Source organism: Arctopsyche grandis, chromosome 9, assembly GCF_051622035.1.
Source record: "Arctopsyche grandis isolate Sample6627 chromosome 9, ASM5162203v2, whole genome shotgun sequence".
In the NCBI taxonomy this organism is placed as follows: Eukaryota; Metazoa; Arthropoda; class Insecta; order Trichoptera; family Hydropsychidae; genus Arctopsyche; species Arctopsyche grandis.
Window position 1 is genome coordinate 24,703,672 of NC_135363.1, and position 15,096 is coordinate 24,718,767.

The 15,096-nt window shown below is 34.9% G+C and overlaps 1 protein-coding gene across 1 annotated transcript in view; it reads right to left on the minus strand.

Annotated features, from left to right (window-relative positions):
- Positions 1-15,096, minus strand: part of mmd (disintegrin and metalloproteinase domain-containing protein mind-meld) — a 214,365-nt gene that overhangs the window by 14,859 nt on the left and 184,410 nt on the right. Inside the window, exons 10-19 of the mRNA XM_077438806.1 lie at positions 12,525-12,824; positions 10,163-10,335; positions 8,821-9,154; positions 7,620-7,787; positions 7,125-7,429; positions 6,025-6,144; positions 5,772-5,949; positions 5,526-5,700; positions 2,232-2,370; positions 574-732 (exon numbers count right to left, since the gene is read on the minus strand). Of these exons, the coding sequence (XP_077294932.1) occupies positions 574-732; positions 2,232-2,370; positions 5,526-5,700; positions 5,772-5,949; positions 6,025-6,144; positions 7,125-7,429; positions 7,620-7,787; positions 8,821-9,154; positions 10,163-10,335; positions 12,525-12,824 (2,051 nt within the window). The remainder of the gene's footprint in view (positions 1-573; positions 733-2,231; positions 2,371-5,525; positions 5,701-5,771; positions 5,950-6,024; positions 6,145-7,124; positions 7,430-7,619; positions 7,788-8,820; positions 9,155-10,162; positions 10,336-12,524; positions 12,825-15,096) is intronic.

Consider the following 15,096-nt stretch of genomic DNA (forward strand, 5'->3'; position numbering starts at 1 on the left):
TCTATTTTTTTCAAAAAATTATCATTCAAATGATTTCATCATACCCGAAAATTTGTGATTCCTTCACTTTAGAAAGATTACATTTTTTTTCATATTAATATTCAATGGAATGTTCGGTTTTTTCTATATACAAAAATTGTAACCTTTCCTTTTTACGCGTTAAGAAAAGTTGAGCCATAAATACACTTAAGAAGTGCTTTAGTTTATTATATCAAATTTTAAATACTTTTTACTTTATTATTGAACATTGAAATTAAATTTCGTCTGATACAAAATATATATAACCATACTATACTTATATACTTCTAATTACATACATACATATATGATAAACGAATGATCTTGGTGAGTCTTAATTTATTTTATTTATAAAATTAAAGCAGTGGAATCAACTTTTTTTAACATCTCTCGAAAAATTTTCAGGTATTGATGAAGAAAACGTTGATAAACAGGATTTTTAACATATTGGGTTGGGTTTGGTTCGGAAGAGGTTTATTCGCGCTAGTGTACCTGTTGTGGGCTGGTCGTTTCGCTTCCTTCTACATTAGTTTTCTAGTGTCTTTCATACGTTACCTAAATGAGGGGGTCATGTTGTTGAACGGTGGCATCTTGGTACCATCCATGGAGACATCATCTTGGGAATGATTGGATCCAGAAGATCCTCCGGGAAAATTCTTCGGTATCGGCTTCTTAACGTACGGCGGGTCGTATCTCATTGTGGCGCTCTTCCTTCTGGTTAAAAAGTGGAAACGGAATAACAAAAACAAAAAGATGGCAGATGAATGTTGGGCGGGGAACGATAGTGATGAAGGAAAGATAGAAGAGAAAGAGAGTGAAAGATAGGTGGACCGATTGAAAGAGAGAAAGAGAAATGGATAGAGAGAAAGAGAGAGCGGTGAAAAATTGAAACAAATAGAAAGTATAAGTTAAGATGATAAAAGAACAGAAAGAAAAAGTGAACAGGGAATACCAGTCCGCATTAGATTTTGCCTTACAATATCACAGAAGAGACTTATAATATAGATATATTGGATATATTATAATATTACATACTTACCCTGTGCTCACAATGGTTAGAAGTTACATTTACAATTTGAACAACCAAAAACGAAAAATACTTTTCAAAGTGCATCGATCAAATATGCATAAGCATCATTAGAATTTACGTTAATGTTCCAAAAAATGATTTTTCCTCAAATTTTTACAATTGACTCTACATATGTATATAGAATTGAAAACATTTAATTGATAATTAATAAATGTCGGAGTGGGATGGGAATGTTAGAAGGAGAGCCACGATTTTATCATTGAATTGTATTTGTGCAATTGATTAAACAATTTTAATCAAGTATGTATGTCAGTAAAAAAAAAATTTGATACCTAGATGTTGTCAGTTTCGTGTTTATATAAAATACAAAAAGCGACAAAAATTGAATGCACCGTCATATTGAGTGCATTTTTAGTTCGACAAATACAAATAAAACAACCGATGCGCCAAAAATGCATATTGGAAGTACACAAATACGAGTAGTGCATGCTATCTACTACGAACATTAATAAAAAAAAATAACCAAAAAAACAATAAAACAATTTTCACATCAACATTGATACTACACAAGTACAATAAATACAATGTTATATAGGTATAATATATATATATAATATAAATAAACACTTTCATGGTAATATTATTGATTCAATTTAACGCGTGTCTTTAAATGTATTTATTATTATTTTGATTTTTGTAGTAGTATTTGGGATTGATTAAAAAAGGTTTTGTTTTGTTTTCAAAAACTAGAATAGGGATACTAGTGAAGGGATGTCATGCTATTGGTTGGTTGAAGGAAAGACATTGTCGTAGTATATAAATTTATTTTGTTTTATTTATATCTATACTAGAGAAGCGGAAGAAGCTTTTTTTGTGTGTAGTGAATGTGTACGTGCGTTCGCGTTTTTCGCAATTCGCGTCTGATGAGCTCGCCTATGGTTTTCATAGGCGTGCCCAAAATGTTTCTTTGTTTTGTCTTTTTTTTCAATTTTGAAAAAAATTAGTAAAAATCAAAAGTTTTGGAAAACTAAACACGGCATCTATAGACAGTTTGAGACTAGGTGTGTGAAAAGAAAACTACAAAAAACAGGAAAATCAAGTAACGTGTAAAAGAAATTTACGTGGGACATGTAATTAAAAAATCGTGTGAAAACTACCTTCGGTCTGTTTTCTGCTCACTAACCTTAGGCACAGGGAGAAGTTTTTGTGTACTACGACTGACCTGTAGCAGAGAGCCATCAGAGCAAACGTAATGAAAACACCCCCTACCACCGACATAAGCATCCCCACTAGAAACACCGTGTTCGAGCCATGATAGTTTTCTGCAAGATGCCGAAGGTGATCCGATGAGAATCCGAGAAAACGGAAAAAGAAAAGAAAGAATTTCATCAGATCCGAGAAATGATCGCACGGGAAAAATGCTTAAAAATAGCATAACAACAGACAAAAGAGGAACGAAGTTAAAAAAATACAAAAGAGAAAACCATAACAATGTATCCGGCAACGTCTTCCTTGAAACCTGTAAAAATCAATACCAGCACACGGTGCGAATCATCTACAACGCAATATCAATAATATTTTTAATATTAAAATTTATTTAATATATATAAAAAACAACGATCTTCTTCACCTGAAATACACCCGAAAGCGGTAGACGGATTTTCGTTTAGAGCCTTCCCGCGATCGGAAGACGATTGGACCATTAAATGTTTGGAAGAATTCGAACGAACAAAAAACAAATAAATACAAACAATTATATAATATAGAGTGCTCAGAGAAAAATACGTACTGAAATAAAATTTCGGATTCAATAATTAAAAATTCATATACATAAAACAAGTACAACATTTAAAAATTTCACGATGCCACAACATCAATAGCGACAACTCTAAACCAAAATCCGCTAGCGTTCTTTCAAAATATTAAAACTACGAGAAAATCATAAGCGAATAATTTACAACAGGCACATACGAAGATATATATGTTACACCGAATCCGTGAAATTGTCTATTACACGCATTCAACAAGAGAATTGGCGAATGCGTGAAAAATGCAAGCATGTTGCCCAGTTCACGGATTCCGTAAATTCTTTGGCGAATGCGTGTATTCGGCAAGAATTTGTCTGCTCAAAGCATGGAGTCGGCAAATAGACAGGAGCGCTCCGGTGTTGTTTTTTAGAACTGGACAGCGTGGACAAGTGTCAAAGTGACAGCTGAATGAGGATGTTTAATTTACATATTATTATGTATAATATGACTACATACATATGTTTCGATCATCTCATATGACTTGTAATTAAACATATGTAAATTAAATTAATATTATGTAAATTAAACATCCTTATTCAGCTGTCACTTTGACACTTGGTTATAATATAACACGCTGTCCAGTTCACGCATTCGGCAAAGAATTTACGGAATCCGTGAACTGGGCAACGTGCTTGCATTTTTCACGCATTCGGCAATTCTCTTGCCGAATGCTTGTAATAGACAATTTCATGGATTCGGTGTAACATATATATATAATATATAGATATGTTTACAAAAGAGTAACCAAAAATAATAATAAAAAATCAAACCGAAAGATAACTATGGATGTGGTTGAACATAAGCATGTACATTGATATGAACGCGATCGGTGATGTAAGTATTTCAAATTATATAGTAATACAAATTAATCAAATCAAAAGAAAGATGACTTGTGAACATTGAAAATACATAAATGACTATCGACATTTGGCAATATGTTGCGTGTGTATGCGTCACATCGAGTGTGCGTACGGGTCAGCCAATGCGCAACACGTGTCACATGACGCCACTGACATCATCCAGGCTTGGGTAAGGGAACGTGGCCGGTGACGGAGGGGGCGGCGTCAGCCCACCCGGTCTAGGGTGGGCGGATGATCATGATGATGTTTAGGCAGCTCCTCTACCGTACCTGTAGCAAACTGCCATTAGTGCGAAACATACGAAGACACTCTTAACCACAGCTACCAGAATGAACACCATCGTCACCGTGCTCAGCTTGTTCGTGTTTTCGCTGCCTGTAAAACACATAGCGTTGCCTGTGAATCCAAGAGCAAACACTCTCTTCTCGAGCGCATCCGTTGAACGGGGGTAATATTTTAACATTTTTTTTGTGGGAATAATCGAATCGGGGGAAACCAGTATATAGGGTGAGGCAGAGAGATTGAAGATTATAATTTTGCTCAAAAAACAATGCGTCTGTTCCTTGAGAAAGGCTTGGTGCCTATAAGGGTACGTCGTGTCATTGGCGCATTTGCACGCAGATATACATAATTGAAGAATTTTAGCTTATATGATCAGTATCTACATATGTAGATACGAGTCAGTTTAGTCTGCTCCACATGAGGCGTCAATGGAATCCGAACGCCCGCCATACACAATACTTTTGCACGTACCATTATTAGCTGACACTTTCCATCAGGCAAGCTAAAAATTCGTTGGATATTAATTCATAGGAATCGGGAATAAGGGATTAATTTTTTATATATTGTGTATGGTGGGTATAAAGAGCCTGTCTGTGAAATTAAAGCACCAATGATATCTAGACTGCCCTTAATAAATGTGATTATATAATATTTCGAGAAAAAGACTATTCTATGTAATATCCGACTATTCTAATATAAAATAAACTTCTTAAAAAACAATTTTTATAATTTGCGTAAGGAAATGATTAAAATTTATAATCATTTATCTCCTTGCCCTATCCTATCTGTTTTTATTATATTACTAAGTAACTATCAAATTTACATCTAAATATGAATGTGATAAGCGTTGATTATATATATTAGCTTTTCTATGGGGATGATTATTGCATTTATAAATGATGATATTAAAACTATTAATTAGTATTCAAATTTAGAAATAAAAATGCTAAAATCTGCCAAAAGAAAAGTTTCAGACACATATATGTTGTCTGTAGATCTATGATATATAGTAATAATTGAAGCGTATTATATTTTAATGTAATATCAAAAAAAGAATCAGGAACTTCAGTGCATAATGGTCAAAAAGATCATGAGTTGCTTAATACTTGGCAGAAATAAAAAAATTGCTAATGCATAATAAAATATGGGGATGAAAGTTAATTAGCAGACAATAATATCAGTGATTATTTTAATATGATCCATACTGTGCTATTCATGATTGGACGATATATCAAGCTTAATTAGTCCATTTAGCATGTACGTATATCATCCCAATGCTGCTAGATTGATATGCATTTAGTATTATTCTTCTACAGCTATAAATCTACAACTAGATAGAGCTCTCTAGATCTACGTTCACGTAGCTGTAGATTCAGAAATGGTTATTAGATTCAGTATTCCAACAGTACTTGATCCACTGTTTAATTTGAGTGAAATTATTTAACAAAGTTTGACTGGATTTTAATAGTAAATCAAGTAAATTATTTATTTTATTTTATTATAACGTGATCGATTGATGGTACGAACCATAAGGTGTTTCTTTCTTTTCCATTTTCATTTCGAGATCGTTTTTGGCTTTGTTTGGATCTTGGGTCACGGGGTCCCATGTCGTTGGCAAAGGGGTGGTAATTTCTTGTGGAATTGAACAATCGGGGCCAGCCCAACCTAGTTCGCAGTGGCAGCGGTTGACATTTGAACACACCTGCAACAAACACCAATGATTAGCCGTGACCCAGAAGTTTCGGGTACCGTGTGAGCTTTGGCGAAATATACCCCGTGTCCCGAGCACTCGAGGTTATTGTGGTTGCTAGGGCATTTGCTCTGGTCAATGTATGGGTAGATACTGGCGCAAGATTGATTCACACAGACCAGATTGTCGCCACACGGTGTACCATCTCGGACTAATCCGTGGTCTGGTATTTCCGCGTGGCCTGCCGCACCACTAGTTGATCTGCAAGATAAGTGTGCAAAATTTAGACATGAGCTTAAATGATATTGAGATTTTGACTATCGGATTTATACTCACTTGCATTCGAACTCGACACCTTTCATAGATATAATCGTTCTCGTGAAGTAGTCGTCCATTCCGGATATAACAGGATACCTGTTACCTAGTTGACACTGAAGTGATCCGCATTTGACGTTTCTGAAATGGATGCAAACAGTTATGAACTGGGTGCTGTTATGTCCAATTTAAATATTTAGCAATAATCATTTTGGAATAAAGCATTATTAATATGAAAGGAGAGACTTATTTTTGACCAATCTTAAGTTATTTAGTACTCAAACCAAAGCTCCAAAAGTAAAATGTTCTTTTAAGATAGTTGTGTGAAGGTATCATGTAAATTAATCTAAAATTCATAAGTCATGTGCATATCTAACTTAGTGGAATTGAGAAGTTTCGAAAAGTTTAAAACAAAGTAAATATTATTTTATCAACAAAATATAATTTATAATTTGAATAATAAAGGTAGGTCTTTATTTTAATTTTCACCATTTACTTGCTAGGCTGATTCAAATTCAAATAATTATAATGTGTTTGAATTAGGCTTGCCATACTGGAGCAACCCTACACGAGACGCTTAGGGCGAATACATACTGAATGGTACGTGGTACGTGTTTTTTTTTTTAGATATTTTTAAACATGCGAAACAAACGCAGTACTCCTAGCTTATATACATGGTATACAATTCCAAAAATCACCCCCTGGAGTGTTTTCGGTGATATTTTATCGTTGCCTGATAGTGATCGATAACGTTGAATCCCATATTTGAAGAAATGTAGGAGAAACTTGTCGGTTTCATATGTATATGCATACACGTGCTACTTCCCAAACATATTCATTCTGCAGGTGTACAGCGGGAAGCCAAGAACACATGAAGAAATGTAGGAGAAACATATGCATTATGTACGTGCAACTACACCCGAATTCGGGTTGGGGAACACGCACTGTTTACAGGACAGGGACGTGACATCCCATACCAATCAGTGTGTTTTCGCCCTTATTTTCGTCCTTGAGGTATCGTCTTGACACCAATAACTGGGTTTCGTGTCATGTCGCGTCACTCTAATATGCACACGGTTTTAATAGTGTTCAGTTGATAGAATCTAACTGTCGGAACTTACTCGGCATCACACTTGACGTAGTGGCTGGACGAATCCATCCCACAATGCCCATTGATGGATCCCTTACTGTTGAACTGGTCGAAGCACTGCTTGTCGGCAGCAATGCCTCCATAACCCCAGATCTGCTCGCATTGTAGAGACAGCGTCGGACATACGCCGCCGAAGCAATACCCTGTATGTTGTCCGCACGGTTGTCCGTTCTTTTTGTGTACATCTGTTGGACAGGAGCCGCTTTCACCTGAACACCGCTCAGGCAAGTCGCATTCGTTGCCAGCCTCGCGACAAACTACACCTCTAGACCGAAGCTGGAACACGCGATTTAAACAAAATTATAGAAACATATAGTTCTTAATATGGTCTATCATATTGAACAAGTTAAAATATCAAAAAAGAGTTTTTAATTGATTTGAAGAGAGTTGTATATATCCTAAAATATGTATTATTTTTATGGATTTAATTTTGATTTTATCGTATTTAATGCTGTTTTGAGCTTACTTGGCAATTCTCGCAACAATCTCCCGAAGCACATTGTGCTTCTTTGGTTAGCTTGCAAGTGATTGGATCACAGCAAGGATCTTTCGTATGGCACTCGTCGATGGTACCACAGTCGCAGTCCTCGCCTTCTTCAACCACTCCATTGCCGCACGATCTTCTGACTTCCAGCTGAAATTTAAACAAAAATAAAAATATTTAATAGGTGAATGATACTGTGCAAATTTCCGATACAGTTTATGAAGCGGACAATACATAAATCGTACACAATGGAACGGAATCATGCGTCTCAATTAGGAACGTTCGAGAATGGCAAAGTAATATAAAAAGGCACAGAACGATTACAGGGGCCATTAAATTTTCATTCTAAAAGAATCGTACAAACGGAAGAAATAGACAAGGCAAATACTGAAATAGTGGTGCAATATATTCTAGAGCCAAAGAATCGAACATCCTCTCGATAAATGTGCTTGCGAATGTTTTTACCTTTTTATTTTTATGTTTGTATATATGTATGTATGTACATATGTATGTGAAATTTTAGACTATACCCTTAATGTCGGGTATGCAATCCATTAGAAGTAATCCCAGTTGGTTACGAAACGAACTTATGTATGTTGTATACGGCTATCGTTGCCAGGTATTACATGCCTTTTCGTTCAGAATGTATGGGTTTACTCGAGTCTCCCCCCTTTTCAGATAGATTGTGCATGATAGGAAATATTTTTTCATACCTGTGTTTTGTAAATATGATGTGAGTATTCGAGTATAAATTTTATTCTATATAAATTACGAACGTATTAAAATTTTGAATAGAAAATAACCTTGGCGTCGAATTGAAATGCGTATCTTTTGATTAAAAACGTCCCGTTGAAGCGGGCTGGTTGTATTTTTCGTATAGATATCGGGCAAAATATAAAAGGAAAATCTAATAATACATTTTTAATAAGCTACAAATCGCTCATCTCCGACAGCATCCCGTGTCGTTGGATTGTAAAATGATTTTCAAGGAACAAAGCTCATAGCTCGATTATTTCATTTCATACTGCAATGGAAATAATTCTAAACAATATAAAAAATAATTGGTTCAGAGGTTTAAGACGTCCATAGATACGGTGTTTTATCAAAAAAATGAAGGATGTAGAAGTATTGACAAACAGCTTGTTTATGGAATATTTTTTTTAAATAGAAGTTTAAATCATACCTCGTTTGGTTTGTTGAGCAAACATATCCCATGGCCCGTTCTGAGAGCGTCGATGTAATCGTTCTTGCTGCATTCGGAGAACTTGTAGGGTTGGACGTTCTCCAATCCGACGATGGTCTGCGCCATTATGCACCCGTGCCAATCTCGACAGAAGCACTCCTCGCGACCATCGTCATGGCCCATGCCGATGTTGTGGCCTATCATGTGGGCCATGGTGCCCGCCAAAAGATGCGGCTCGTATGTGTTGATGTCCACACTGATGCCGACTGATTTGGGTGTGCAGACCGTCTCCGGTACGGCCATGCCCGATTCGCCCCCTTGAAATGTTTCGCCCCTGGAAAAATACCATAAATTTGAAATTCACATAAAAATACCACTAAGCGATATCTGAATGATACATGGGTCTTGAATTATTTGAAATGAGACCATTTTAAACTCGTTCTACGTTGATGGCGTGGAGCGAGCAAGAGGAAGAGGCTGATGTGTAAATAGAAAAATAGTACTGATTTGTTAGTACTGACGTGACAGGTGGTAGTTTAGTGATTTGGCGAAAGATTGGAGAAGAATCGGGAACCACACCCAATATGTCAGAACTCATAGAGGTTACAATTATATGTATTGAGGAACCGACTGAAGAAGAATATTTCTTTAGAAATGTTTGTATAGCCAAATAAAAAACCACTAATTGAACTCATTCTTTTTGATGTTTAAGTCTTTTTATTTATGGTGTCAGAAGTGGGATGTACACATTGCTGACACCATTTACATATATAACATTCTTATTATAAATTAATTTATAAGTCGTTTATTTTATATATAAAAAAGATATAGAAAACTATTAGATATTTAAGTCTATATCATAAAGATTTAAAGAAAGTAGCGAAATATTTTGAAGTATAAATCAATTGATATAATCTAGTAGGATACGAACGTTTTTGCGTAATATGTACGACATTTATTATAATTTAATACATGTATAATTAATTGGCTACATTTCTCGTAGAATTATATAGTCAATAAACAAAAGCAAATAACTCGTTTTCGTATTACAAAGAAGTGCTCGCTGAGAGAATGTGAAAATATAATTAATTCCAAGTAAAATATTTTCTTGTTTATCGAGATTCATTAACGAAAAATCTTCTTAGCAAAGGTTTTCCTCAGCACAAACATATTAAATTGAATTTATTCTCAAAAGAAGAAAGAAAATATTTAATTTAGTTACGAGACGGAGGCGTACAGCTTCTGATTCACCCATGCCTCATTAATATTGTGAGAGTGAACGTTTCACGTCGTATTAAATTTGCTATGAAGATTTTTCAATAAAGTACAAAATAATACTTACGTTAATAATTGCGTAGTGTCCTTTTCGATTTTAAACAATTTTCGCGACGTATAATCATTAAAATTAAGTAAAGCTCTGCTTATATCTTGACCCTTGTCTATCGACGCCTGGTTTGATCCCTGCCACGTCTCTATATACACCAGGGATACTCTCGTATTCAGCGTTCTGAAATACTGAAAACAAAACAAAACATTCACCAAGTGAAACCGAAACCAAATTTAACTTTCGAAGTCTTAATCTAGTTACGGCTTAATCTAATTCATCCCATAGGAACGGCTAAATTGGCAAAGGGGAAAAAATATTACGCTAAAGACGAGAATACTGAATATGTAGACGTTCATTTAAGATATTGAAACTCATATCATAAATATTCCATTTGTACAAAACAACATCTATTAGTATAAACACGTATTAATAGAATATTTTAGATGAAAATCAGGTAAATTTTCCGGTCGTCTACGTGTCTCGCGTAGATTTTTCCGCGGATAGCTCGATCGTTCAACTCGCAGCGGGAAAAAGCTTCAGTGGAAGCTTTATGATTGCCATTATATTCGTATCCCTTTCACGGAATACAAATGCGTCTACGGAGATAAATTAATTTCGGCGTCTGCTCCGAGATGAAGGGAAAGGGATTCGCATCGTCGAACGTTTCCCGAAAATATGAAATGTAGATTTTGGACGAAATTAATTTTCATCCGATGTCGTTGTGTCGAAAAGACGTATATTAGATAAATATAATATAACGCTGCGTGTATTTCATTTCAATACATATTTCTGCTTATTATAAATGAACAACTTCGGTATATTGTGTATACTTATAGTCTTTCATAACGAGTGCTTCCGGGTTACGTTATTTGAGAAGAAAAGTCATATAAGTCGAAATATACGAATTCGCAGAGTCATTGTCCCATTCTGTAAATAATAGATTACATATATACGTTCATCGGATTGAAATAGGCACTGGAAACAAATATTAATACATTGAAAATGATTATTTTATGTAAAGGATCATGTTCATTATTTCAAACTTTGTTTATATATTGCTTTCAAAACTTTTTTATGAGTCATTTGTATAATAGAAGCTTTCATCGAATAGTTTAATATAAAAATCATATTATATCTTAGTAATACTTCATATGTAGTATGTATGTAAGTAAACATTCATTAAAAATTTGACAGGAATCTTTAAAATTCATTAAAGTTTGACAGGAATCTGATTAGCTATTTATCTTGACCATGAACTTATTAGTTGAACAAATATTTATTTTTGTTTTGTACTTCATTCGTCTACTTTCACAATTTTTTTCGTTTCCTTTAATAATATTTTGGAAACAATTTAACTATCTGTTCTACGCATACATATGCTCTTCTTCAAATTGAAAAATCAACTTAAAAATCAATCTCCAAACAAATTATCTTCATGCTCACATCATTCAAACCATCAAAAGATTTGATGCATCTTTAGATATTCGGTTGTATACCATTGGATTGTCGTCTGAATAGAACCTTTTTGTAAACTTTCCAAGATTTTTTATAGTTTGCAGTTTGTTACGAAGACATGTATGATATCTGAGTCAATTTCATAATAATTTATCAAACGGAAGATATGCGATTGATTTTTTTCAAATGTTTCACGTACCATCTGTGATATTTGTACCAAAGTATTATTAACACTATGATAGATGGTATCCACTTATGAAATGGACTGAAAATAACGGTAAACGGGTTATTGCGCAAATTGCGATCGCGCGCACGACAATCGTTGCCAAAAAATCACGAATACGGAATATCTGGCACTCGAGTTCTAGTTAGCACAATATTTCGATTGATGGAGTTTTTGGATGCCAGATATTCCGTGAACGAGATTTTAATGACGTGCGCGAGATCGTTTTTTGCGGAATAATCACCTAACTGGGTCCACGTATAATCTACGAATTTTAATACGCATGATTCCCTACACAAGCACGCGTCAATATTCTCGTGTATAAATACATGGACGATAAAGATAATAAATTTCGTTCACTTCAGGCGAAAGACAATACGATAGGAATGTATGAGGTAATGGTAGACGGTAGGACGAAGACTACAAGGGACGTTGGACTTAAGACTGGGTTTAGAGAAAACACGATTATGATGATAAGTCGTACGAATAATAAATTTGCATCCTACTACATCACCTTGAAGATTGATTTTGAAGATTGTATGACGAAATCCCGAAGGAAGAATCTCCAATGATTTATAATAGTAAGGGCAAAATGATCCAATAAGATACTAAAGATGATCTGCTCCAGCACTATGTATATGTAGAATATCTGAAACATTGAATTGAATTGAAAAATGTATCGAAAGTGAGGATGCTTACCAGGTCGGCAATATTGGCGACTTGTATGGCGTCGTGGACCACCTCAGCTCTCGTGCTGCCGTTCCTCTTGTCGAACATGGCCTTGTCAATAACGAGGGCCGTTTCGATAAATTTGGTGGCCTCCCTTACGTCCCTCCGGTACCTGAAGAGGGCTTCGTCGGTGCCCCCGTGGTGCGATGGCGCCAGCTGGACGTGTTTGGACCTTCGCGGACCCTTCATTCGCCACTCCAGGTTGCCAGAGTTGGCACAACCCTTGTTCGCCTTCGTGCGGGCCTCGAATATGACATGAGGATGTTTCTGCTAAAACAAAGTGCCGGGCGGGCCGTGCAGTCAAATCGTATTCGTTAAATTTTACCACTAATGGACATGTTTATATGTATGTATATCATAAATGCAAAGTTCAGTTGTAAACACGTATGAAAATATTTCATCTTTGAATCCTGTAAGCAGGTGCCTACAGGATTTAAAATATGCAGCGAATGTTCTCTGAGTGATTGTATGTATGTACTTCGCTAGTTTTTCGATTGCAAATTTGAGGCTTTAAAATTTTTAATATTTGATTTTTAAAAACTTTTTGTGTTCAAAATCCGTCTAATCTACTTTTCCTAAAAGTTAATAATTCAGCGACCATCATTTATTTTACATGCTTATTTTAATGTATGCATGTATGTGCTTAAAGGTATAATCGGAGAAAATTCTCAAAATTCTTATAAATTGTATAGGTGCATATGTCATAGAGATGCTCAACTTAGAAAGCTTTTCATAAAAATCCTAAGGAGTGAGTGTCAAATTCAAAATGATCTGATTGTCTTCAAGCTTTAGGTTTATTTATTTTTTTATTTTTTTTAATTTAATTTTATAATGTATATTTCTCCCTGATGTCATTTACGTGGTGCGTTCCGTTGTACCAACTTGCAATATCTTGAGATTCGTTTTCTCAACTTTTCGTGAGACAGGTGACATCTATGATATTAAACTTGTACATATATAAATTTGAGGCCCTTATTATCAAAGATGGCCAAGGGCGCTTTTTTTAATTTTATATGTTATTTCGTTCTGGTGGTCATTAGGAATTCTTAATCAACAATTGTCAAAACTGGCTAAGCTTGGTACTAAATTGACTAAAAACAGGATTTATTATCAGAATTGTCTTTTGAAATAGTATCTTAGTATCAAACTTGTCTTTTATGAAAAAAACGTAAGGGGTCTTTGGCCATCTTTGGTACTAGGGGCCTCATTTATAGATTATAAATTTTAAAATCATATTCAAATAGTGATGACACAGTGGGTAGGATGGTTTTTGTCGATTTGATGGAATAATTCAATCGTTTCAACAATGAAATCAGATTGGCAAACTCTGATAGAAAACGATCGTCTTGGAGTCAAAAATATCCAAGTATGAACAACAGCACTACAGATTAAACTCCAAATAAATTAATTTCAATCAAGATGAACCCGCGTGATCGAACCCGGCAACCTCTCGGTGGTTAGCATTAGTGTAACCACCGAAATATGATGCTGGCTAATTTATTTGGTACAGTGGAAGTGCTATATTTTAGGTAGTCGACGGTGTTTTTGCCAGTGACAGTGACAGCTTTTTGAAGCTCGTAGAGTGGAATGAAGAATTATTGATTGTGATTTGTATATTATAAGATTAATCAGGATGGATTAATCAAAATTTATATTTGAAACTCACAAGTTTCAAGTAGAAGTTTTGGCGATATTGAATTTTTTTAGCTTACATGGCTATTTTTAAACTTAATTTCAATTAATGTAATGAAATGCTTCTGAAAGAAAGGATGCCTCTCGAGTAGAAATTAGACATGTCAAATATTGTATTAAAATACGCCAATTGCCATATTTTAAATACATGTTAATATTTCACGAATACCATGTTTTGAAAATCCTATGAAATGGAACTCGTTTAATTTGACTCGTACATAATAACCATCGCATTTAAGTGCTCGTGTGAAATTTACAATTTACACAGACTTTATATCGAGTTTGCAGTTTGGTTAGCTTTACACGAGCTTTATCCCGCGATATACACAAAATGCACACAGATACACAATTGTGCATATATGCACAGAGCATGCATAAACGACGTGAGCGGCAAGCGACACAGCAACGTTGGAATGCTGAAATTGAATTTCCGGAAATTTCAATCAAACCGGAAGTGAGCATGCGCGTGCTCTAAAGGTTATTTCTGCGTTTGGTAGTCACATCGAATACAAAATACGAGTTGGTTCAATTATTTTCAATTTATCTGCAGTAATTTCAGACCATGTTGTAAACTCATTGTTCCACCTCTGTAATTGGAGAGACAAGTCAGAATCCGGATGAAAAAATGAAAATAGAAAAATCGATCAGTTTTAGATGTATTCAATTTTTTTCATTAATTTTTCGAATTCAAGTACATACATATGTACAAGAAGTGCATCGTATGATTTTGCGAGTTTTGAAATTAGAGTTATAATATTTCAAACTTAATATGTCGATGCCTTGGTGCACAGATATTGTATGTCCATTTTTGAATTTGTATCGAATTTTAGGTTTGTAGATGCTGGAATAA